The sequence below is a fragment of the Mus musculus genome, chromosome 1 (genome assembly GCF_000001635.26).
Source record: "Mus musculus strain C57BL/6J chromosome 1, GRCm38.p6 C57BL/6J".
Lineage (NCBI taxonomy): Eukaryota > Metazoa > Chordata > Mammalia > Rodentia > Muridae > Mus > Mus musculus.
In genome coordinates this window covers 152,536,407-152,560,013 of record NC_000067.6, presented here as the reverse complement: position 1 = coordinate 152,560,013, position 23,607 = coordinate 152,536,407, and the positions used below count along the sequence as shown (strand labels likewise).

Here is a 23,607-nt window from a genome sequence, read left to right as displayed (position 1 = left end):
CATCCCAACTATGCACCTATAATATTCTGTGCTCACCAAAGAAAGGAAAATTACTTACAAATTATATTTGTTATAAAAAAATAAACATTTGCATGGTAAGTTGATTTTTTATTGTATTTATTCTTTAACAGTTTTATACATGTATACAATGTATCTTTATCAAATTTACCCTTCCCTCTCCCCTCCCACGCTTGCCGGATTCCTCCAGACCCATGCTCTTCTGGCCTTTGTGTTTGCTCCTTTTTTTTTTTTTTTTTTTTTTTTTTAATATCCTACTAAGGCCAGTTAGTGGAACTATGGAATATTAACTGTTGATAAATATTTAAAAGTATGATATTTAAGTTCGGTAACTGAAAGGAGCTGTGTTAATGGCATGAGGGCCCCCGAATAGAAAGCCATTGACTCTCACTGTGTGAAAGTTATGACTCTCACTGTGTGTTCCTGGCTGTCTTGGAACTGGCCCTGGCCTCGAACTCACAGAGATCCAGCTGCCTCTGCCTCCTGAGTGCTGGGATTAAAGGCGTGCGTCAACACTGCCCAAGCTCCTGTTTTCAATTTTAATACAAAGCCCAGGTTACTTTCTTTCAGCTTTCTGGAGGGAAATATTGCTTTTGTTAATTTTATCTAATTTAAAGATTTAGATTATTAAGTCACTTCTATTATGGTGATAGTTTAATGTCTCTTGTTTCGTGTAGATAGTTAAATATTAGCAATCCTAGATGCCGTATAGACCACAGACGTGAAACAGTGATGCCCACAGAGAGAAACAGTCACCGTGTAGACATTACTGCTCTTGGTACTTGACCTCCAAAAGCTGAGTTAACTCTCAGTGGACTTTTGTGGCAGCCGGTCCTGATTACAGCTCAGCTCTTTGGTAGGAAAGTGCAGCTGGGAGTTAAGTCACTGTAACAGGCTGCTGGGCTTCTGCACACTGGATACTAACTTCTACTCTAGCTTTTAATTGTATGAACAATTTGTGTAGGTGTAGTAGATAATTATAATTTTCCTTTTTTTGATTCTGATTCTGTGGAACAAATCCAAAGAATACTTGTGCACATTAGACAGATGCTGTACCACCGCTATATCCCAAACCCTTTCAAAAAACATTTTTGTGGTTCTGGAGGGATCACTCAGCCTGTGAGATGCTTGCTGCACAAGATCTACAACCTGGGTTAGATTCCCCAGCACCCGTGGATTAAAAAAAAAATTGGATGTGGTGACATGTGTTTATCATCCTACTGCTGCGGAAGCAGAGCCTAGAGTATTTCTAGAGCTTGCTGACCAGCCATCCTAGCCTATCGGTGACCCCCCAGGTCCCAATGAGAGACCCATCTCAACAGACAAGGCAGATGGCTCCTAAGGAGTGGCATAGGTTACCCTCTGACCTACACACATACACTCTTTTGGGTGGGTGAAAGAGTTTTGTCACTGTAGCTAAGACAGTGTGGTTTCTTTGCCTTGGGATGCACAGGAATTTATTGATTCTCCCTGATACCTTCTCCAGCCAGCATCAGTGAACATCCCTTTCGATGGAGTTGTTTTATTAGGGAGGCAGACTAGCCTGGTGTGGAACTAACACTGAAGTGTCTTTGAAGTCTTCTGACGATGAAGCGTGGAGTAATGGCCCTGCTGCAGTTTACCCCTTTGTCATTGCTCTGACTCTGCTCTAGAGAGAGGAGCTCCCCGTAACTTACAGGCAACACCCTTAGTTACTCAGGAGGTGTCTGTAGCGCACCAAGCACCCAGAGCGTATCTGGCTGTTCTTGTGCTTTGACACCCGGGGAACCTTGTGACTCCATCACCCAGTGGTTCCTGACACGCCGTCTCATTATAATTTGAGAAACAAAGGGATAACTTTATGAGGAAAGCTTTGGTCCTTGTGCCAAAACCCTAGTGATGTTTTTAAAATTAAACAGGCATTTCCCCATTAACCTGGAGACTTCTTACTCCAGATGAGTTCTAGCCTAGTGGTAGCCAGTTATGTCCTAAGTTATCAATACGGCTACTTTTAGGCTACTTTTCTGTTTTATTACCTTTGTTCATCTATTTGTGTGGGAGTCTGAAGGGCTAGCTGAAGCATGCTACAGTGCAGGCTGTCAGAGGACAACTTGTTAACATTGTGTGGGACCCAGGCATCACTGAGCTCAGTTGTCAGGCGTGGTAGAAAGTTTCTTATTTACTGTGTCATCTTGATAGCCTGGTTTTCTGGTCTTTAATTTGAGCAAATGCACAGTTAGTGGCTTGTGTTTGGATTGTTTGGAACTCAGTAAATCCTCTTCTCATCTTTCGTCTGCCTTGGTTGGATTTTCTAACAACAAAACATTATTAGTCTCCCCAACCCTCTTCAGCTACCAGCTGTGGGGTCCAGGGCCTGTCTCGAGTCCCGTAAGCATTGTGTTCACTGTGTCTCCATCTCTCCTTCCCAGTGCCATTGCTTCCATCCTGAGGGCCTGGCTTGACCAGTGTGCGGAAGACTTCCGGGAGCCCCCTCACTTCCCTTGCCTTCAGAAGCTGCTGGAGTACCTCAAACAGATGATGCCTGGCTCTGACCCAGAGAGGAGAGCACAGAACCTTCTTGAACAGTTTCAAAAGCAGGACGTGGATTCCGACAGTGAGTACCTGTTTGGTCCCAGGGAAACCTCTACTGGGCTCTGCAATGTGGGGGCTCCCCATTCATTGACTCAATAAGAAACCCTGGTACCCTCAGAAAATTGGGATAGGTATAAAATTATTGAACTGTGAACCTCAGAACCCTAAGGTTTCAGAGTGAAAAGAGGGATTTTCAAGGCTGGATTTATGATTTTAAAGATTAAATTGTAAAACCAGCTCAGAGAAGCTAAGTAATTGCCCAGGGTGCCTACTGTTACCAGGAACAGGGTTTTCTTGATTTGTTTTTGTTTTTTTTAAACTTTCTCTTATCAACATGAATGGGCTTCTTCTCTGCCTAATGTGTTCTATCAGATATAAACGGGCGACAACCAACCAACCCTGTGTGGCTGGCAAGGGTTCAAGTCCACGTCCCTCTCACAAAAGCTTGGAAGAGGTGTTCCTCCTTTTCCCTAAAAAGCATTAGTGTCATGTCCCCTGGCAGCCCCGATTGCTGACATCGACTGTCTCTAGTGACCGAATCGAAGGAAGTCTCTGAGGCTGTTTTTTCCTATTGGAGGCTGACCTCGAGCTTCCAGGGACAAATGCAGAGCCACCACTGCTGGCCATAGAGTGTGCTGGCTGCCAGGCTCTGCAGAAATTAGTCAAGAGGTTCCATCGCGCTCCAGCGTGATGATATAGCCTTTCACCGAGGCACTGGGTAACAGTTGCCATGGCAGCTGACCCACTTGGAACTTCTGGTAGGCATTTCCTTGAAGTAATGTCCGGTTTCCTCAGTGAGGGAAAGGAAATGGCTCCTAACGCAGATAAGGGATGCTACCCCAAAGCCAAAGCAAATACAGTGACTTTAAATTCTACCCGGTACCTGTTGAGTGGTTTGTATGGACTGGGGACCAGAGAAGGGGAATGCACTTGCATCATTTGGCTCAGATTGCCAAAGGCTTTGTATCTCAGATGACTTCATCTGCCGGGAATGCTTGAATACCCTGGAAGCTCAGCTCCAGCTGCCAGACCTCAGCTCCCTTCAGGGCCTCCTCCCGCCTGCCCGCCCAGCTTTGTGCTCTGGTAGAAAACGCTGCTGCTGCTGCTGCTGTTGCACTGGAGCCCAGCTCGCCCCACTGGGGCTGCCTCTGGCCCCATGCCTAATTGGGGAACCAGTGGGACCAGTCATTGGTCCTCTCCGGCTCAGGGAATGGAGGGCAGAGCTCTTTTGGCAGGCAGAGGCAGGGACTAGGGAGGTGGCCTGACCTCACAAAAACTTTTAGGCAATACCCAAGAATGAATCTTTTCCTAAGTGTGGGCAGTTGTCATCAAGAATGCTCCAGGCCCTGTTTATGAAGTATAGGCTCCATTCCTGAAGAGGAATGTTGGGAGCTTAGTTAGTTCCCTTGTGCCTCTCACCCCCCAGCCCCCATGTCATACTCTGGAAAGCAGTGAGCTTTCCTGTGTGTTTGCAAAAGTAAAACTGTGCATAGAGATTTGTACATAACCCCTGGAGACTCAGGCAGGAGCAGTGAAAGCATAGACCAGGTCCCAGAGAGAAAGGATCACAGGTTTCACACGTAGTGACATTCTAGGTGCATGCCAGATTTACAAGGAATGAATGAATGAATGAATGAATGAATGTGTGAGTGAGTGATGTTAGTCCTTACCCTGTACTCTCCTTGGCAGAAGCTGGACAGCTTCTGCATTGTTTTATAGGTATTAAAGTACATTGTAGTCATCAGGAGGGGTAGAAGGCTCCTTGAACCTTTGATTGGCACATCCGATTTCTTCTTCACTGAATGAGAAAGTGCCAGAGTTGAGTGGAGAAGTACTGACATCAGGCGCTAGCATCCTCCACTGGGTGGGATTTTAGCTCTTTGATGGGTGCTTTTGCTTTGTATCCAGGATAACAGGAATAGATAGTGAAGCTCTCCTACCAGTCCCATTCACAACAGAACGTTCAGCTCTGAGGTCCAGAGCCAGTCCTGTAATCACAGCCCTGCCACCAGAGCGGGCAGGTAGCACATGGTACTGGACAGGTAACAGTCTCACTTTGAGCACCCCATTTCTCAATGGAAGCTTTGAAGAAGCTCTATCAATTCAATATAAGATGCCTAACAGCGTCCCCCATAAAGAGAAGGAAAAGGCTTAAAAAACGTAACCAGGCAGGGGGAGTAGTAACACGGAACTGGATTTCTGCCTGGATGCCACTGTGTGCAGCTAGGCTTCCCCAGCCCCAGCAGAAGTTCAGCTTTGACTGAAAGGGACCAAGAAGTGTGGTGGGAATGAGAGGGCCTGGGAGAAGGAGACTTCAAAGAGGAGGCTGGAGCTCGGCCCTTCAGCATTTCAGATGGGCTCCTGGGCAGTGATTCCCGTTGACTTCTTTAGGCTCTGAGCTGTGTAACTTTAGGATGGATGACCAGCAGTATAGGGTGCCAGGGCATTTATTTCCAATCTGTTTCTCACCTTTTCACTCTCTATGTGAAAGCTGACAGCAACCCTTTGATTTAGCAGCATTTGAGTCTGCTCAGTATTGTTAAAAGGACTACAGGTCTCATCACATCTCTGAAACCCCAATGACCTATCCTACCTTACCAAACCTTGGCCGGCCGCCTTGCTCAGTCTTTTAGGCATCTGGCTCTCTGTGGCTCAACAATCAAGGCTTGCAGGGCTGGGGTGTAGGTATTAGCTGGTTTGGTCCTGGAAATGTTGATGGAGTTGATGGGGGCTGAGATGAGGTTGTGTTCAGTTTTGCCTCTTTAGTTTTTGCCTGGGCTAGCCTCTGAGTGATTTCTCAGGGGTCACTCAACACCTCTCTGAGCTTAATAAGAACACGAGAATACTCAGGATTGTATCTCCATTTTGCTCCAATATATCGTTCTTGTTCGTCTCTACCTGTGGTTTTCTGAAGAGTTAGCCCTTTTCTTCCTGAATGAAAGAAGTGTAGTTTGACACTATGACCAAGGCACCCCCATACTGACTGTTTTCCCATCGTGGACAGATGGACTTCTCAACACCAGCTCCTTCAGCCTGGAAGAGGAAGAGGAACTGGAGAGCGGAGGGTCAGCAGAATTCACGAACTTCTCAGAAGATCTCGTGGCAGAACAGCTGACCTACATGGACGCAGTAGGTCTTCTCACTGTATCTCAGATGTGTCTCTACTTAAAACGTGGGGTGGTGGCAGTACTGTTGGCCCAGAGGGCAGTGGGCAGCACGGGGAGTGTGCCACAAGTCCTACTGAGTCTTTGAGAGAGTCTGTGTCTGTAAAAGGAGAGTTAAGGCTCTGTGAATCATTCGTGTGAATAATTTAAGCCTCGGCTCTTCTTGCAGCCCTGGGTGAAAGTGCATTTTCCTCAGAGCTCGGGTCACAGAGGGAAGTAAGAATTCTAATCCTAGCGAAACAGAATCTACCTTGTGCTGTGGGTATTTCTCTCCCTTTGGACTCATAAATATTTCAAGAGCCGAACTGTTTATTTGAAGGACTGTAAAGGGGTGAAAGCCGGAGTCAGTTTGAAGTAAGCCCATGGAGCCCACATGTGACCATATCTGGCAGCCCATCTCCACGTGTGCTTCCTGCACATTTGAATTTTGACCGTTTCTGTGTGCTGTGCACATTTGATTGTGTTAGTCACACTTCATAGCTTGGAGTTTGCTGGAAAACATAGTCAAAGAATTAGCAGTTACCACGGTGGTTTTGCTCTTCGGCACTTAGCTTTTGCAGCATATGAACTGGCTAAAGTTTCCATCCAATGGGAATGCAGATCAAGTATGGAAAGTAGATCACGTAGTCTATCTTGAGCACACGCTGGCCATATTTCTATACCAGCTTTTATACACCCTATATTCAGTTGTACAAATGAGAATCTGACCTAGTCAGCCATTTGTTGTTGTGTAACTGCTAGAGTGAGGGAAAGAAAAAATATTTTATTTTTATTGCTTTAAGGAAAAGACCTGAAAACCAGGCTCTAGGTCCCCCATTCTTCTGCGAGTGTGTAAGGTTGTCTCTAGGTCTCCCATTCTTCTGCGAGTGTGTAAGGTTGTCTCTAGGTCTCCCATTTTTCTGTGAGTGTGTGAGGTTGTCTCTAGACCCCCCATTCTTCTGCGAGTGTGTGAGGTTGATTGTTCTCCCTTTGTTAGATTCTTTCTCTGCTTTGAAACATGAGACTCAGTTGCACTGAGAGATTCGGCATGTGTCATGCTTACACGGACTTCTTTCCAGGTGGCCGCGGAGCATCTGTTTGCATGGTAGAAGCGGTGTTCCTGAGTGTCTGGCCAGATGACCATTCTCAGTTTCCTTTTTTCATTAGCAGCACCGTCGTACGAGAGTTACTTGACTTTTGTGGCGAGGCGGGAAGATAAATATGGCTTTGATGATTTAAATTTTCTTTTGGTCATCGTTTTCCCTCAGTTAAGCAAATTTAAAAGATCACATGGAAGTCAGGGCATGGCGGCTCACACCTTAAATTCCATCCAGCATTGGAGAGGCAGGCACAGGCAGATCTCTGTGAGTTTGAGGCCAGTCTGGTATACATAGCGACTTCTAGGATGGCCAGGACTATATAGAGAGCTTCTGTTTCAAAAAACAAAAACAAACAATAAATCATGTGGGCCTTTCTGATCCATTCATCCATTACTTATTTTGTGTGTTAAGATGGACACCATGTGGCAAGGCAAGCAGAGAAAGATGACTTGTCCACTTACAAGCCACCAATTTCCAGATGTCCCAGATGACACGTTGTATAAAGCACCCGTGTGTTCCTGATGTCAATTCTTCTTTTGTTTCAGCAACTATTCAAGAAGGTAGTGCCTCACCATTGCCTGGGCTGTATTTGGTCTCAGCGGGATAAAAAGGAAAACAAGCATTTGGCTCCTACGATCCGTGCCACCATCTCTCAGTTTAATACGCTCACCAAGTGTGTTGTCAGCACCGTCCTGGGGAGCAAGGAACTCAAAACTCAGCAGCGAGCCAGAGTCATCGAGAAGTGGATCAACATTGCTCACGTAACTGCCTTTTAAAAACTTATCTTTGTGTTTGGTATACAGCCTTCCTGACATCAGACATGAATTATGTTCTGCTGAGGCTTAGAATCTAGTCTGTCAGAGCCACCATTCCCACCCCACATGTGTCTTGTGTCTAACACTTGTGTAGAGGAAGGCACAGTCTCTAACTTGTCATTGATCTATTTTGTGAGTTCCTAGTGTGTTCAAGTTATAACAGTATACTTTAGGGCTATAATAAGAGAGACCACAACTGACTTAGCTGTACAGGAGCCAGACTCACTGAAGTGACCTCACCCTTTGCAAGACAGGGGTCAGCAATAGAAATGGTATAGAGGTGGAGGAGGGAAAAGTTACCTCTGAGTATCGAGATCAAAAAAGACAGTAGTGGGGCTGGAGAGATGGCTCAGCAGTTCAGAGCACTAACTGTCCTTCCTGAGGTCTTGAGTTCAATTCCCAGCGGCTCACAACCATCTGTAATGGGATCCGATGCCCTCCTCTGGTGTCTGAAGGTGGCAACAGTGTACTCATAAACAAATTAAGAAAGAAAGCAAGAATGGATCTCACTTTATCAAAGAGTAGGACTTTAGGTTCTTAAGATGAAAGTTTTCTTCTAGGCAAGAAGAAGCTCCAGTGAGAAGGACCATGAAATTAGTTGATGTAGAAATTCCCCATCAGCCTGTTCTGGGCCGTAGCTAACGTAGCTAAGCCTCATCCAGAACACGGTTAGTTTCGTGTCCCATTAGATGCATGTTTCCACCATGCCCTATGTATAGGACACAACACCCAAGTCTTTCACATTTTCTTTTATTGTTTTTGACCAAAGAGCAAAGCCACAATAGTTTCAGAGATTTTGCCTTGTTTTGAGGCTTTAAGATGGCCTATTTATTTCCCCACACATGCCAGTATCTGGACCAAAAAAAAAAGCAAGAAGTAAAGCATGGACACTGTAAAGAATGTCCACAAAGTAACTGCAGCTGTGGACAAAGCGTGGGCACTGTAAAGAAAGTCCACAAAAGTAACTGCAAAAGGCTAATGTAACTGTGGTACTGGCATGGGGTGTCTCTTTCTTCTTAGAAACGTAAGAAAATATTTTTCTCCAACATTTATGTCCCAAAAGCCAATGGTCTTTATGCCTCGAATTCACTGAACTCCTTAGACAGCCCTGTGTGGGCATAGTGACTCAGATCATAACTTTCAGTTGAAGTTAAATATAGATTGTGTGTTTACATGATAAGAGAACTCTGAATAACTCCAAGTATATTTCCCATCCCATAGCATGTGCACAAAGCCCAGAGTCCTTAGCCTTGCTGGGACAATGGGTTTTCTCCCAGTGTTGAGTATGTTATGTCTCTTGAAATTCTGGAGGATAACTTCATAAAATGCTAAGACTTGCTGGTGGTTTTCTGCCAAGATTTATTTTATTCTTCCTTCATTAGTCATAGTCGATTTCTGTTGAAAAAAAAAGCTTGAAAAATGATATTAATTTTACATGTAGAAACTATTTCTGACCTAATATGGGTGTGTTTCCTTGGCCTGGCCTCTGCTGCAGTGTTGGATTTACACTGCATCCTTTGGAATATACCTCCTTTTCTAGAAACAGGACTGGATGCTTCATGTGTTCCTGTAAGCCCTTAGCCCCAGCCTGTTACTGAATAATGTGTTCCATATGGTTATTACGATGGACATGATATATTGGGGCCTGGGTGTCTTTATTTATTGCAAGTTTCCTGATTTTTAGAGCATAATTTTGAGATGCTGAACCTTTGTTGAACCATGCTGTCAGAGAGAGGTTTCCAGACAGCAGCAGGGCTACAACCCCCTCTGTCCCGCTGTCTCTTTCCCTCTCCCTCCCTCCCTTTCTCATATTCTTCACTGCCATTGCCTTCCTTCCTTCTCTCCCTTCTTATTTTCTTCTTCCCTCCCTCTTTCTGCCTTTTCTCTCTTTCACCCTCACTTGTTATATCTTACCTTCCTTCCTCTCCCCCCTCCCTCTCTCCCCCTCCCTCTCTCTTTCCCTCCCTCCTCCTCTGTTTTCTTTTTAAATAAATGGGATTCCAGAACATTTTAAAAGACTGGGCATGACTTTTATGAAGTACATTGAAATTTACTCTGAAGAAAACATTTGAGGTTTGGTTAGCGTGCAAAATTTTGTCATGACAAATTGGACAATTCTGTTTTCACTTCATGTTCCAGATTAAAATCACTTAGGAAAAATGATTCTTGAAGCAAGTTACATTTATGCCCAACCACCCTGGCACCTCTTGCCTGATATGCTCAGCATGAAGCCAAACATGTGCCCCTGTATTGCATTCAGCTGTGAGACCTCCATACATGGCACTCCTGCGTACCTATGAAATATCTCCTCTGACCTAGACAGACAGCACATTCACTGGATGTGGCCACACCTCCAGGCCAGCCAACAATGGGATCCTTTCCCTGTTTTACTGGCCCTACTATGTGTAGGGTTTTTTGCCTCTAGGGCCACTGACAAGTTTGGCCCCTTAGGGTAGGGTACCTTTAAGTAAGGAGCCTCTCTTCTTACCCAGAAAAATGACAGCCAAAATCTTTCCTGTTCTTTCTCTGTTTTGTTTTAAAACACTGCCAAAATGAATCTTATTTTTAAAAGCCCAAGTTATTTTGAAAGCCTTGAAGTACCAAGGTGTTTCTGAATGTTTATGATTGTGGGACAAGCCAATTTGAAACCAAATGAATGTGTATAAAAATATTCCCCCCTTGGCTAAGACCATGAAAGCTGAAGTTCAACTTGTGGTGAATTTTTATTGCCAAGTTGTATACACCTCTCATGCCGGGAGCTCTCTGTACCATCTGAACTTAGGGCGGCTGCTTGCAGCTCTCTCGGAAGGCCGGAAGGGCACAGTGGTCTTCCTCATGGAGTCTTAGGGCATGCGCATGCTTTCTGCAGAGCAAAGTTACACTCGCTACGTAGCCATGTATGCTCACCAACTCGAGTTGTTTTTACTGGGAAAGCTGGAAACCATAAAACTGTAACAACAACAAAAAAATATATTGGGAGGGTGGGGGGAACAAGCTTACAGTGCCAAAATCTATAAAGTGTTTTGGTGACTGGGGCAGGAGGAAGGAGCCACTTTTTGATGTCCAGTATTTATACAGCTGCCTATTTAGTGGTAAGAATTCATAACAGCTGTAATACCTCTAACACAGGAAACCAGCAACTCACTGTAATACTGATATTTAAATGCCTTTTATGTCTCCGTCACTCCCCACACAGGAATGTAGAATCCTGAAGAATTTTTCCTCCTTGAGGGCCATCGTTTCCGCACTGCAGTCTAATTCCATCTATCGGTTGAAAAAGGCTTGGGCTGCTGTCCCGAAGTAAGTTCCCCAGTGCCTGCTCTGTTGTTCTGGCTCGGGTGATGGGTTGCTTCGTCTGTCCCATGCGTCCTTACCATCAGAGTGCATATCATGTGACAGGGGAAACATGGTTGAAACCCTCTGTGTGTACCAGGAAGAGTGCATCAATGAATTTCGAGGGTGGGCAGTTACAGAAACCACACTCCTTCTCTGTGTGCCAGAGCCATGGTCACCAGGCCTGCGATGCTGTAGAGGTGTGCTTGTTATCGGGATCTTGAGGGATGAGATTGTGGAGTGATGGAGTTGGGTAGTTTGTGTGACTTCTGGTTATTTTTCAGCCTCATTCCAATGGCCCGAGCTGCGCCATCGTGTGAGGGATAACATGTGCCTTAACGTCTCAGTTCTTGAGCTTTCGTAGGAAGACACTGTGTCCACTTCCGCTGCAGCGTATTAAAATGTCTTAGTGAGGGGAGCGGCGGGGCTCCTTTCACGGCGCCTGACTGAGATTATTCTCGTTCTGTGCTGTGTTTTCTTCATACTTCTTGGTCCAACCTCTGGAATAATGGACAACACAGAGATCTTATCTGTCATTACTGTATTCTTCCTACATCTGGAACTTTGCATGTGGACCAGAGGCTTGTTTATTCCCCAAAGGAAGGGACAGTTTGTTCCTACATTAGTTCACATTTAGGTATCTTAGGTAGAGTCTCTACTGCTGTAATAAAGGCCATGACCAAAGCAACTTAAGGAAGAAAGGGTCCATTGTGGTTCCCAATTCTAGGGGCTGTAGAAGGCATAGCGGTGGGGACAGGAAGTGGCTGATCACTCTGCATCTACAGTCAGAAAGCAGAGAGCATTGCCTGCTGGTACTGAACTTGGTTTTTCCTTTCTGTTCAGCTCAGGACTCGGCCTGTGGGATGGTATGACTCCCATTTAGGGTCAGGTCTTAGTTCCTGCCCTATTGCTGTGAAGAAACACCGCGATCAAAGCAATTTATAAAGGAAGGCACTTGGTTGGGTACTTGCTTACAGTTTCAGAGGATTAGTTCCCCACCATCACAGCAGGGAGCATGGTGGCAGGCAGGCACGGCATGGGAGAAGTAGCTAAGAGATTACCTCTTTTCTTTTCTATTTTAGTTTATTTTAGTTTAGTTTTTGGTTTTTGGTTTTTCGAGGCAGGGTTTCTCTGTATAGCTCTGGCTGTCCTGGAACTCACTTTGTAGACCAGGCTGGCCTCGAACTCATAAATCTGCCTGCCTCTGCCTCCCGAGTGCTGGGATCAAAGGCGTGCACCACCACCGGCTCTTTTCTCTTTTCTTTCCTTTCCTTTCCTTTCCTTTCCTTTCCTTTCCTTTCCTTTCCTTTCCTTTCCTCTCTCTTCCTCTCTTTCTCTCTCTTTCTTTTCTTTTCCTTTCTTTCTTTCTTTCTTTCTTTCTTTCTTTCTTTCTTTCTTTCTTTCTTTTATTTTTCTCTTTGGTTTTTTGAGACAAGGTGTCTCTGTGCAGCCCTGGCTGTCCTGGAACTCACTTTGTAGACCAGGCTGGCCTTGAACTCAGAAATCCACCTGCCTCTGCCTTTCAAGTGCTGGGATTAAAGGCATGTGCCACCACTGCCTGGCAAGAGATTACCTCTTGATCCATAGGATGAGGAAGGGAGAGAGCGAGAGACAGGGGAGAGATGCTGGATTTATTATGGGTTTTGAAACCTCCACGCCCAGCCCTAGTGACACACCTCCTCCAACAAGGCTTAACACACCTCCCAATCCTTCCCAACAGTTCTACAAACAGGGAACCAACCACCCAAGTGTAGGAGCTTATGGGGGACATTCTGGTTTGAACCACCACAGGTGGGTTTTTCCACCTCAACCAGATCTAGAATTTTTTTTTACAGACATAATCAGAGATATACTTCCATGGTGATTCTAACATGGAAACTATTGCTATTAATCCTGTAAGAGGCCCACATTGGCAAGACAGGGTTTTGTAAGTTTATGCTGAAGACTGGGTGCCAGAGGAGATGAGATGATTACAGATGAGATGAGACATCACTGTATTGGTTAGGTTATTCTTTGATGCTCTTTGTAAAGTAGGAGGTAAAATAAATGATGGTGACCCTAGCACGCAGAAAGCAGAGCTGGTGGACCTCTGTGAGTTGGAGACCAGCCTGATCTATGTAGGAAATTCTAGGCTAGCCAGGAATATAATGAGACCCCCCCCATATTTTTTAAAATCGTAATATGCTTCATGTTACAGAGCCATGGAAGCCACAACCCACGGACTACAGGGCTCAAGCACAGGCTTTGCAAATGCAGTGTACCATCTTGTGGCTCCCGCTCTTGTTTCTCTTCCTCTCTCCTTTTTTACAATTTTCAATAGTACATGTTACTCTGTATGACAGAGATGAGTTGATTAATTTTCCTCTGAGCATACATTGAATGAAAGATGTAGGTCCTAACAAGCCATTAGCTGGCTGTTGATACCACCTTCCCTTCCCCTCATTACTGTTTCTCATAAACAGAGGAATAATCAGACAAATTTCACCGGTGAAATTCGTCTGACTTCAGGGGAAAATAATCACGACCCTTTTTGGTGGTTGACAAGTACAGTTTACGAGTATAGAAAGTCACCTCTCCGGCCCAGGATTTCTTCTCCAGCAAGTCTGAGTCTTAAACTACAACTTCAAATGCTAGCACACATGGGGTGCAGGGATGGCTGAAGGATTAAGAGCACCCCACGTCCCAGGCCAGTCCTTTGTTCAGGAGCCAATCAGGAGCCACCCCTTAGCTGATGCTCATTAGACACTGCTGACTGAAAGGCTGTGCACGTGCAGGCCGGCCTCTGGCTTTATACGAGCTGGTTCTCATAGAGGACCTGAGTTTAGTTCCCAGCACCACATTCCGTTCATGTGATTCCAGAAGAGCAGATGTCTCTGATCTCTGGATCTCTGAGAACATCGAACTAATACACCTCACATACACAGACACACGTAAACACATAATGAAAAGTAACAAAAATAAATCTTTAAAATACTAGTTCACAGTATGCATGTTTTAGTTTTTTGGGTTGCCAAAGGGAAGATCCATTCTTCCAGCTGTCTTTAAAACAACTTTTCAAAAACAAAAGAACAAAACAATTCTCAAAACTCAGTTCTGTTGGCCATGTGTGATTTGCTGCTGGGTGAGTTTACATGTTAGGAAGGATGCTATAGAGCATCACAGGCCCTTTCCACTTCAGTCTTATGTGCTCGCTGAGGCTAAATTGAGGGGGAGCAGAGTCAAGGTATCTTCTTTACCCCTTTCATCATCATAATCGTTTACATTTCTGGCTCTCAGCAGACAGAGGCTAAGTTCTTACTTCCTTCTATTGAAATACTTGTATAATTAAGTTCTTATTTTCTCCAAAAGAAATAGTTTTCTTGGTTTCGTTATACAAATAATATTATACTCATTAAAATGCAAATAAGTCTTAATAATGGCCTTTTATGCTATTTTATGAAAATGAAGCTTTTATTCACATGGAGATTTGGCTGCTAATCATTTGTGGCGTTGAGCATCATCATCCATTCAGTGACTGTGGAGAGAGGTGTGTACAGACAGACAAGAAGGGTGCTCCTGAGGGGCAGTGCATAGGGAGGGGCCTGACCCCACAGGTGCTTTACTGTGCCACCCTGCAGTAGGCTTCCTGGGTACAGAGGAGAAAATTGAAGCCAGAAAGTTAAGCGACTTGTCTAGGATCGCTAATGAAGTAGTGAAGTGAGGTTTGAACCCATCCACCATGTCTGTAGAACCCCGATGGGGCCCACTCTGACTCTGAGATGACCCAGGATGCCAAACATTTGAGTTCTATATCTGCAGTGCTCAACAGTTAACAGTGAAGTTTGGGTGAGCTCTTGGCCATGACATTTTTCTCTCTACACTTAGGTGTCTGGCCAAGGTGACCTCTGCAGGACTCTGTGTATTACTAGGATAAATGTTTTCTAAACTTACTTAAGGGAACATCTCTCTAGAACTTGATGCCCCAAGGGAATCATCTTTTTTTTTTTTAATTAAATAGGTATAATTAGAAAAATTCTTCCTATCGTTCTGGTAACCATGTTAATCTTTTACAAAGGCTTTTGTCTTAGTCAGGGTTTCTATTCCTGCACAAACATCATGACCAAGAAGCAGTTGGGGAGGAAAAGGTTTATTCAGCTTACACTTCCATACTGCTGTTCATCACCAAAGGAAGTTAGGACTGGAACTCAAGCAGGTCAGAAAGCAGGGGCTGATGCAGAAGCCATAGCGGGATGTTCTTTACTGGCTTGCTTCCCCTGGCTTGCTCAGCCTGCTCTCTTATACAACCAAGACTACCAGCCCAGAGATGGTCCCACCCACAAGGGTCCTTTCCCCCTTGATCACTAATTGAGAAAATGCCTTACAGTTGGATCTCATGGAGGCATTTTCTCAACTGAAGCTCCTTTCTCTGTGATAACTCCAGCTGTGTCAAGTTGACGCAAAACTAGCCAGTACAGCTGTGTACATGAAGACACTCATTAGCTCCCCAAATCCTGAGGTCCAAACAATCTTTCCAGGCAATAAGTACTGAAGACAGCTAAGCTTAGGTGTTGGATTTCCTGTGTCTCTGTTGATTATTTTTTCTTCATCTTCCTTCATAGGGACAGAATGCTGATGTTTGAAGAACTTTCAGATATCTTCTCTGATCACAATAACCATCTAACCAGTCGGGAGCTACTAATGAAGGTGAGCATCGTGGGCAGCCTGGCACCTGGGGAGAGTAGCTTGAAAGCTGCTTAAGTTCCTTCAGCCTCCAGGGAAGCAGAAGTTTTATCTTATACGTAATCTGCGAAACTTGGGAGTGAGAAAATTCAAAGCCCAGTTGAGGTTTTCTCCTTCAGCCTTTCCTCCTTCCCACCCACATAACGGACATCAAAGCCTGGGTTCAAATGTGTATGTGTTTAACAAGCAGATATTCAGTACCATTAGTTGCATGGATGAGAGGCCTTGGAGTATCCCTTCTTAGCAACACTTACAACTTAACAACTCTTACAATGACAGAGGCCAGCCTGTAAGTCCACATCTTTTTTTGGTACCACATTACACAATATTGTTTCAGTCAGCAATGTTTATTGAACACCAGATAAGTGGGGCCTCCTGAGCGTGTTGGGCAAAGGTATAGCCTGACTCATTCTACTTCTTTAGAAATGTGTTGAATGTCTAGGGTTTATAAAACATTGAACTTGTCTTTAGAAATATGAAGACTGAGAACAGCCTCTGTGTGTAGGAGTTCACTCATAGTTGATGACTGTGAGCACTATATAGTGATCACTCAATAATGACAAATAACTTTACACACAGTCATTGGTCAGTTAATACAGGCCAGTCATTATCATCACAGTTTCCTACCATCTACGTTTGTCATCTTTATTGTGTAGATAGCTAAGGTCCATAGGTAGATGTAGCATGCCTGCCATTCCTAAGATTCACACCTGACATACAGTATTGCTGAATTGTGACTCTACCTTGGGGACATTCAAAGGCCCATGCCTTGTCCCAATACCTGCTACAGTGCCTTGCATGATGATCTATACATCCAGAAACCATTGTTTGACTGCATGGACTAAGGGGCTTGTCATTCACATATCTCTGTCTTTTTCCTGTCCTGGTTCCTTCTAGGAGCAGCTGATAATAGAGTGGGCAGTATATGCTGATGTGTGATGAACTGCACACTAACCAAACAATTCCTGGGATTATGTTACTCCTTGTTTCACATCTTTCTGGATTTGCAGACTTTAAATGGAAACCCATCTGGCTGGAAGGACATGGCTTAGTGGCCTCCCAGTCTGCAACACAGAGCTAGACTAACTGGAGCCACACACTGAAATCCCAATAGCCCTGAATCATCCTTCCAAAGGCAGATAAATTGAATTGTATGCAGCTCATTGCCTGGTGACAGTCTTCTGGCTGAAACCTTAGAGGCAAGGCTATATGTAGACATTAAAGATCCCATAAACCTTTCTCAAATGGAGACATCCACCTCAGTGCTCTAAGTTAAATGTCATATAAGGCTCAAATATCCCAACGAAGTGAAAACCTTGGCGATGAGCTGAGGTGGCCTGCACACTGTCATGAGTGTTGGTGGAATGCTTCGGCGCTCTGTGTATTTATGCAGATCCCTTTCCCATCATCTCTGTTGATCGTTATTCATGAGAACTGTATAGTTCTGGGTGGAAGTTCTCAGCACAGTTGTAAATAATGAGATCAAGGTACTTAAGTTCTCAAAGTAAGCACTAAGAAAAACTACTGGGCCCTGTTCCGAGTGTGTTACTCCTAGACTGATTTATAGTTGGGCAACCTTGTTTTAAAGCGACCTGTCTTCTACTTGTGGGTGAATAGAATGTACCACTTCTCTATACTATGGCCCAGACAGCAGAATAATTAGCAAAGATTTGTGGGCTTCCTTTTAACTGTTAAGAAAGATTTTTTTTTAATTTCTCTTCAAAGTCTGTCTTAAATTTATTATAACCTTGTGATTTCTGAAACTTGGATTAATTACAAATCATTGAATCTATAGATTTCAAAACAACAGGAAAGCAGAATACCACCAAATATTGGTTCTTGTACCTCTTGCTAGATGACAGTTATTCCTGGTTGCAATAATATAAACAATGTCTAAACACCTGCAAGAGTCTGACTCTGGTGGAAATGAATGGTCAGTGAAGCTCGACAGCATGTTAATATCAAGGTTGGAGCAAGACGCCATTCACACTGTGAAGACCCATCCAAACATAACTTTCCAGTAGCTTCCGAGCTGCAACGTAACCATCATGTCTTCAAATGGAGCCAGCACCCAGCAGACAGTCATCTGAGACCTAGGATAAGTCTCCGAGGCACAGGAACAACAGAAGGCAGCTGGATTCTGCAAAAGCAGAGATGAAGGAAAAGCGAGACAAGGGGAGAAAGCTGCCTAGGGAAAGGCTGGAGGTTGGAGCTCAGGAGGAGCAGGTCCATGTGAGAGGTTTGAGGAAGCACGGGGAGATGACTGAAGTCACTTCCAGGGAGAAGTCTGTGGGAAAACAAGATGACTTGGGAAGCAGGAAGAGGAAGCAGGAAAAGTAGCCAGGAGTGTGAGCAGCAAAGGAGGAAGGAGCAGCAGAAGCCTGGGACAGCTCAGGGCTGCTGGGGTGCGGTGGCAATGTGAAGAGTTTCAGGCCAGCAGAGGAAATAAATGCGAATTTTGGATCTGACAAGTGACTGGATTTCTGGCTGACATCCATTGGGAAAAGCTAGCAGCGAGCAGTCACCTCTTCTTTCTTTGTCCTTTCTCTTGTCTTTGGACAGCATTTTACTGTGTGGGTAACCTTGACTTCATGGTGTTTCCCAGGCTGGCCTGGGACTCATGATCCCCCTGCCTTGACCTCCCAAGTGCTGAGATTATAGGGATGCGCTGTGCATGGCTGACCTGTCAGTTTTGTGTGAGTCCTGCAGCCAGGGATGCAATCTCATTTTTCTGACACTACAATCATGAAATCAGCAAATCTTGCTCCTTGTCTCTGGTCTTTCACTCCCCTGCTCATAGGACGGAGCGAGGCTTCAGTGCTCCTTAAGATGCCTGAGTTGCTTTATGATTCTTAGGTTTTAACTTTTTTGAAGTCCCTACTAAGAGTTTTAGATAAGCCTGGCATGGTGGACACCACCTTTAGTCCCAGCACTTGGGAGGCAGAGGCATGTGACTCTCTGTGTAGCCTGGTCTGTATAGTAAGTTCTAGGCTAGCCAGAGATACACTGTTAAACTCTGTAAAAAAAGAAAGAAGAAGGAGAAGATGAAGAGGAGGTAGAGGTAGAGGAAGAGGAAGAGGAAGAGGAGGAGGAGTTCTTAAAAGAACTAAAGATAAATCTAAAGATAAATCCAAAATAGTTTCTAGCACTTTCCCTCTACCCATAATTGCGGTTCTGGAAGAAGTATACATTAGGAAGAGATGGGTGCTTGTCTTCATGTCAGACAGAGTTGATTTTTCACTCCAAACTAAATCCCGAGGATCTGGGAGCTCTTGCAGCTACCTGGTATGTGAAGTGGCACATCCTAGATTCCTGTCATGTGTCCCCAAGAAAACTGTGCTCTCTCTTATCATCTGTGGTAGAGACTTCTGAGATGGACTCTGTCCCCAGTGGCATGCACAGCCAGGATCCCAGCTGGTTACTGACAGAATGCATTTTTGCCCTGCCATCATTATTTCAGGCACCCAGAAGGATTCCTTTTGTAATTGTATGGTGATGTAAGGTCACATGCTAAGGTCATGTGATAAAGCCTGGAGAAACTGACTAAGGAAAAAATAACATAGAGGTTACACTGAATTGTGAAATTGCCATCCATTCAAGCAGTTCCTGGAAAATGAGAACTAAACAAGACCCTGAAACCACAAAACTGAAACATTTTATGTTCAGTCAGCAAACCCATGATTAGTTGTTACCTTGAAGCTGGGTTCTTGTTCCAGGCAGCAGGCAGGGAGCATGGGTGGCCCTCTGTCCTCAGGCCTTAAGAAGAAGGGTAGACTTGTCAGAGTTCCAAACTAGAGAGGCATCTAAGGAGGACTAAGGGAAACCCACAAATGGCTCACCTTTCACTAATCAAGATGTACTCCGACCCTGGACTTCCTCAAGATCTTGCTGTGTAAAGATTTCATTTAGCTAAGTAGCGCCTTTCCTTCACAGAATGCTGGCACACTCATTCCAGGCCACGATAACAAGTCATAAAATGTGCAAGAGGAAAGCTTCATTTTTAAGATATAACATTACTTTGTGTGAAACTCGAGATGTACAAAAAAAAAAAAAAAAAACCCATCTTCCATTTTGGGAGTTGCTGATCTTATGGTGATGGTTGATTTTCTAGTCAAATTAGGGACTCTGCCTTTACAGAGCCGGGGCGGTGTGGGGGGCTAGGCCTGAGGGCCTACAGGCATGGCATCTTGGGAATACTGGAAGAGATTGTATCAGAGAACGCAGATAACCCTTTCCTTCTCTCTAGACTGGCATCCTCCATGACCTTCCTCTGTGCCCTGTTTCTTAGGAAGGAACTTCAAAATTTGCAAACCTGGACAGCAGCGTGAAAGAAAACCAGAAGCGGACCCAGAGGCGCCTGCAACTGCAGAAGGATATGGTATGTCTGCCCATTGTCTGAGAGCCAGCAGGAGAGAGGCGGCTGGCACATGGCGGGTGTCAGCATATTCCTTCTGCAGGATGCCCACACTTGTCAGAAGACTCTTCCATCCTGTGCCTAATTTGTTCTTAACCTGGGAGGTCTTTAGCAAAAGTGTTAGATCCAGGGAAAAATGAATACCAAAAGTTACACATTCCACAGACATTTTCATGTGAACGCTTGAAACACACACACACACACCAGATGTGATAGAGGGAAGTGTGCAATGGGGTACCTCCATCCTCCTGACATCGCCACCCGCTGTCACTTGCTTGCTGCTGCCATTTTGGTAAGAAGCCTCCTAGGCCTTGTGTCTCCATCAGCTTTGGGGATGTAATGGCCAAGGAAATGCATTGTCTCCCGCTGGGAAGATTTGGTCTTTGTATCAGAGAACATCATTCCCTTTGCTTCCAGGCTCTCTGATCACTGCCCAGTCTCCTTACTATTCCTTACTATTCTAGTCTTCTTACTATTAATATTACTAACCGGATCATGTTGTTCACGTCTCAGAGAGTGCCATGTGTCCTTTCTGAAAGCACAAGGATAATTATTATCGTCTTTGCCTCTGTCCTTAAGTTCCCAGCTTTTGGCATAAGGTGTGGGGACAGAAGAGCACATTAGAGTCTAGACAAATGAATATTTTCTTCCTTGCCCAAAGAGAACTTTCCTTGTGGATGGATATAACATAGCGATGTTTTGGGGAGCTAGAACTCTCCTGTAACCTAAAGCTGATCTAACTCAAAGTGTTTCAAACTTTTTGGTTGTTCAAAGACAGTTAAAAATAGCTGCTGCCGAGGGAGTGGTAGGGATTATTTTAGTTCAGGATAAGACCTTGCACACACAACAGAAAGGACAAACTGGACTGCAGCTGACAGTGAGCTTCTGAAGGGCAAAGTCCTGTGTGGTGTGAGCTGGCTGAGGACACGGCTCACCTTGTGCCAAGAGGCCTGGTCTTGCCCTGGTCCAGATTTTGTGTATTCCTGCCAGTTTCCCTAAGTACCTGCATATATGAGAAGGTGTCTGTGTGCCACTCCATCCACCCCCCACCCCCCATTTATTTTCCCTGAAGAATGCTTGCGCATCAGTGGTCTTGTGGGGAACAGAGACTCAAAGGAGATTTGGTGAGATGAGGGTTAGAAAATCCACTCATTTCTTCCCACTTTTAATATGGTCTAAAGTGGTAGTATAACAGACAACCCTAAGAAATGCACACAGACAGAATAGAATCCTGCCAGTTAAAATCTAGATTTCACATGGAGTCCACCTGTCTGTTCTGGGACTCAAGTCCAGCGTACCAACGGCACTTAGCTATGATGATGTTCTAATCACTTTTGGTCCATAACAGCTTCAGAGTCTTGTTTGTCATGACCTCCAGAGTCATCAAGTCACCTCGTTGTCCTGTAGAGCGTCCTACAGTCTGGGTTTGTGTTTGTTTGTCTAGTGATTAAACAGAGGTCACACCTGTTTGGAAAGCATTTCACAGAGATGAAGTACTCTCGCCTCACATTCTCTGAAGGAGTTCTGTGGTGTCAGTGTGTGTCAGTTGTGTGGTGTCAGTTGCTGTCACACTGATGGCGATGAGATCACCTACCATTAACATGGTGAATGAAGACTGCCAGATTAACCTGTCTAAAGTCACTATTCTCTCTGTCTTTCTGATGGTCAGTCACTCTGAGTGATGCCCCACACTCTTGACAGTCTGCACTCCTTCATTCATCAGGAAATAGTGCTCTCTTCTGAGTGATGATGCTGAGGCTGTGGCTATCCCGGGCATCCCAAACAGCTAGGTGGGTCAACACACACTGAAGAGAGCATCCTGCACCGACCAGAGCCTAAGCACAGTAGACGCCACTGTGGACACTCTGCATACATGTGTGATCTCCTGGTTGGAGGCTTGCTTTTCCTGAATAAAAGTTAGACATTAGGTCGTGCAGTTTCTGTCCTGTTTGTGAAGGCTTTAAAACAATTTCATTCCTTCAAGAGACACTAGCAAGTCCAAATTAGTCTCATCCAGGTGCATGGGTTGTGACGCCTTTAACATTTCAGTGACAGTAAAGGCACTTCTCTGCTTCCTTTTCAGGGTGTGATGCAGGGTACCGTGCCTTACCTGGGCACCTTCCTGACTGACCTGACCATGCTGGACACTGCCCTGCAGGACTACATTGAGGTGGGTTCTCTGCAGCTGGTCCATCCGTGCCTGCAGCCTTCTTGGCCGCATAGAGAAGTTTGTTTCTCTCAGGATCTGTTTAGAACCCACAATACACATGGCTAGGTGGTAACACAGCAAACCAAAGCAAACACCGGAAGACGCCAGAGATGGCACAGAGCCCATCAAAAGAGAGCACTGCTCATCACAGCAGCAGCCATGGCTGGGAACGGCGGCAGTGTGGGCAGGAATGCAGTGAAAACTAAGGGACATTAGCTGATAGAGCACGGCCTGCTGCACACGGCCTGCTGCACACGGCCTGATGCACACGGCCTGATGCACACGGCCTGCTCCACACGGCCTGCTCCACCAGGCCAGACGCGACTGTGCTGCCTTTTGAGGGCTGGGGTCTGAGCATCGGTGCCACAGATGGACTGGCAGGGATAACCTCCCCTACTCTCTCTGCCTGGATGCTACAGATGAGATAGGTTAATGAATTTTCAAGTGGGTCCCGGCCTGCCTCTCTGTAACGCCTATGTCACTGCTGCCTGTTCAGGGGATATGCTTGGATCCGCATCCTGTCTTCCTTTTTCAATGAAGGAAGAGGTAAAATCCACTCAAACGATCAGATAGGCAAATAGGAAAAGGTTTGATATTTGGGAGATTTGAAGGTAATTTGTAGGGCTCAACTTCTACCTCAGAGCACTCGCCTCTGATGTCCTGATTCGGTTCCTAGCGATGGTAAACAAACATAAATCACAGAAAAAAGCAAAACACAACAGGCTACAAAACAAAGCAGCCTGCATCTGTACCCCATCCCCTGTTCTCCTGTGAAACCTGCAGCATGGGTGCTGTAGCTACAAAGGGAACCTGGATTCTTTAAGACCACGCCCACTCGTTTGCATTTCCCAGGCTCTGTCTCTCAGCATCCTCTGCCTCAGGAACCTCCCTCCCATCAGGGTTGAGAAGGTGCAGAGTAAGCGAATGCTGAGGAATTACACCCGGCAGTGGTGATGAAGAATTGAAACCTTGTTTCCACGAGGCTGTGGAGAAGTGACTTCCCTTATGATAAATCATTGACAGTTTGGCTTCCAGCACGAGGCCGTGGCCATCTGCTTTTGTTGACTGGCCCAGGGCACGAGGGAGCGGATTGCTTGCTCCTCACTAGCTGGGCAGATGTGTCTGGATTCTGACTCACGGATTCTGACTCACGCCTCCGTCACTGCTATTGTAGTTGGTTTCAGACATTTTAGGAAATGCTCCATCATAAGTAAAGGGACATTTGGGACATTTGCTCCAGGACAAGGGTGGTTGCCTTGCTACGTTGTCGCCACGTTTATAAAAT

General features: G+C 45.2%; 1 protein-coding gene and 1 long non-coding RNA gene across 9 annotated transcripts in view; one reads left to right on the top strand and one right to left on the bottom strand.

The window, feature by feature from the left end:
- The window catches only part of Rgl1 (ral guanine nucleotide dissociation stimulator,-like 1), a 249,547-nt gene that overhangs the window by 206,295 nt on the left and 19,645 nt on the right, over positions 1-23,607 (top strand). For all 7 annotated transcript variants that reach the window (NM_001346119.1, NM_001346118.1, NM_001346117.1 and 4 more), the window contains 7 exons: positions 2,427-2,611; positions 5,594-5,718; positions 7,378-7,593; positions 10,844-10,947; positions 15,579-15,663; positions 19,988-20,077; positions 22,197-22,283. In NM_001346119.1, coding sequence (NP_001333048.1) covers positions 2,427-2,611; positions 5,594-5,718; positions 7,378-7,593; positions 10,844-10,947; positions 15,579-15,663; positions 19,988-20,077; positions 22,197-22,283 — 892 coding nt within the window. The remainder of the gene's footprint in view (positions 1-2,426; positions 2,612-5,593; positions 5,719-7,377; positions 7,594-10,843; positions 10,948-15,578; positions 15,664-19,987; positions 20,078-22,196; positions 22,284-23,607) is intronic.
- Gm51749 lies at positions 11,061-19,992 on the bottom strand. 2 transcript variants are annotated; one of them, XR_003948740.1, is made up of 3 exons: positions 19,539-19,992; positions 19,392-19,455; positions 11,061-11,480 (listed from the first exon to the last, which is right to left on the bottom strand). It is a non-coding gene; the product is annotated as a predicted gene, 51749 (long non-coding RNA). The 2 variants fall into 2 exon arrangements; XR_003948739.1 differs by having other exon boundaries at positions 19,392-19,992.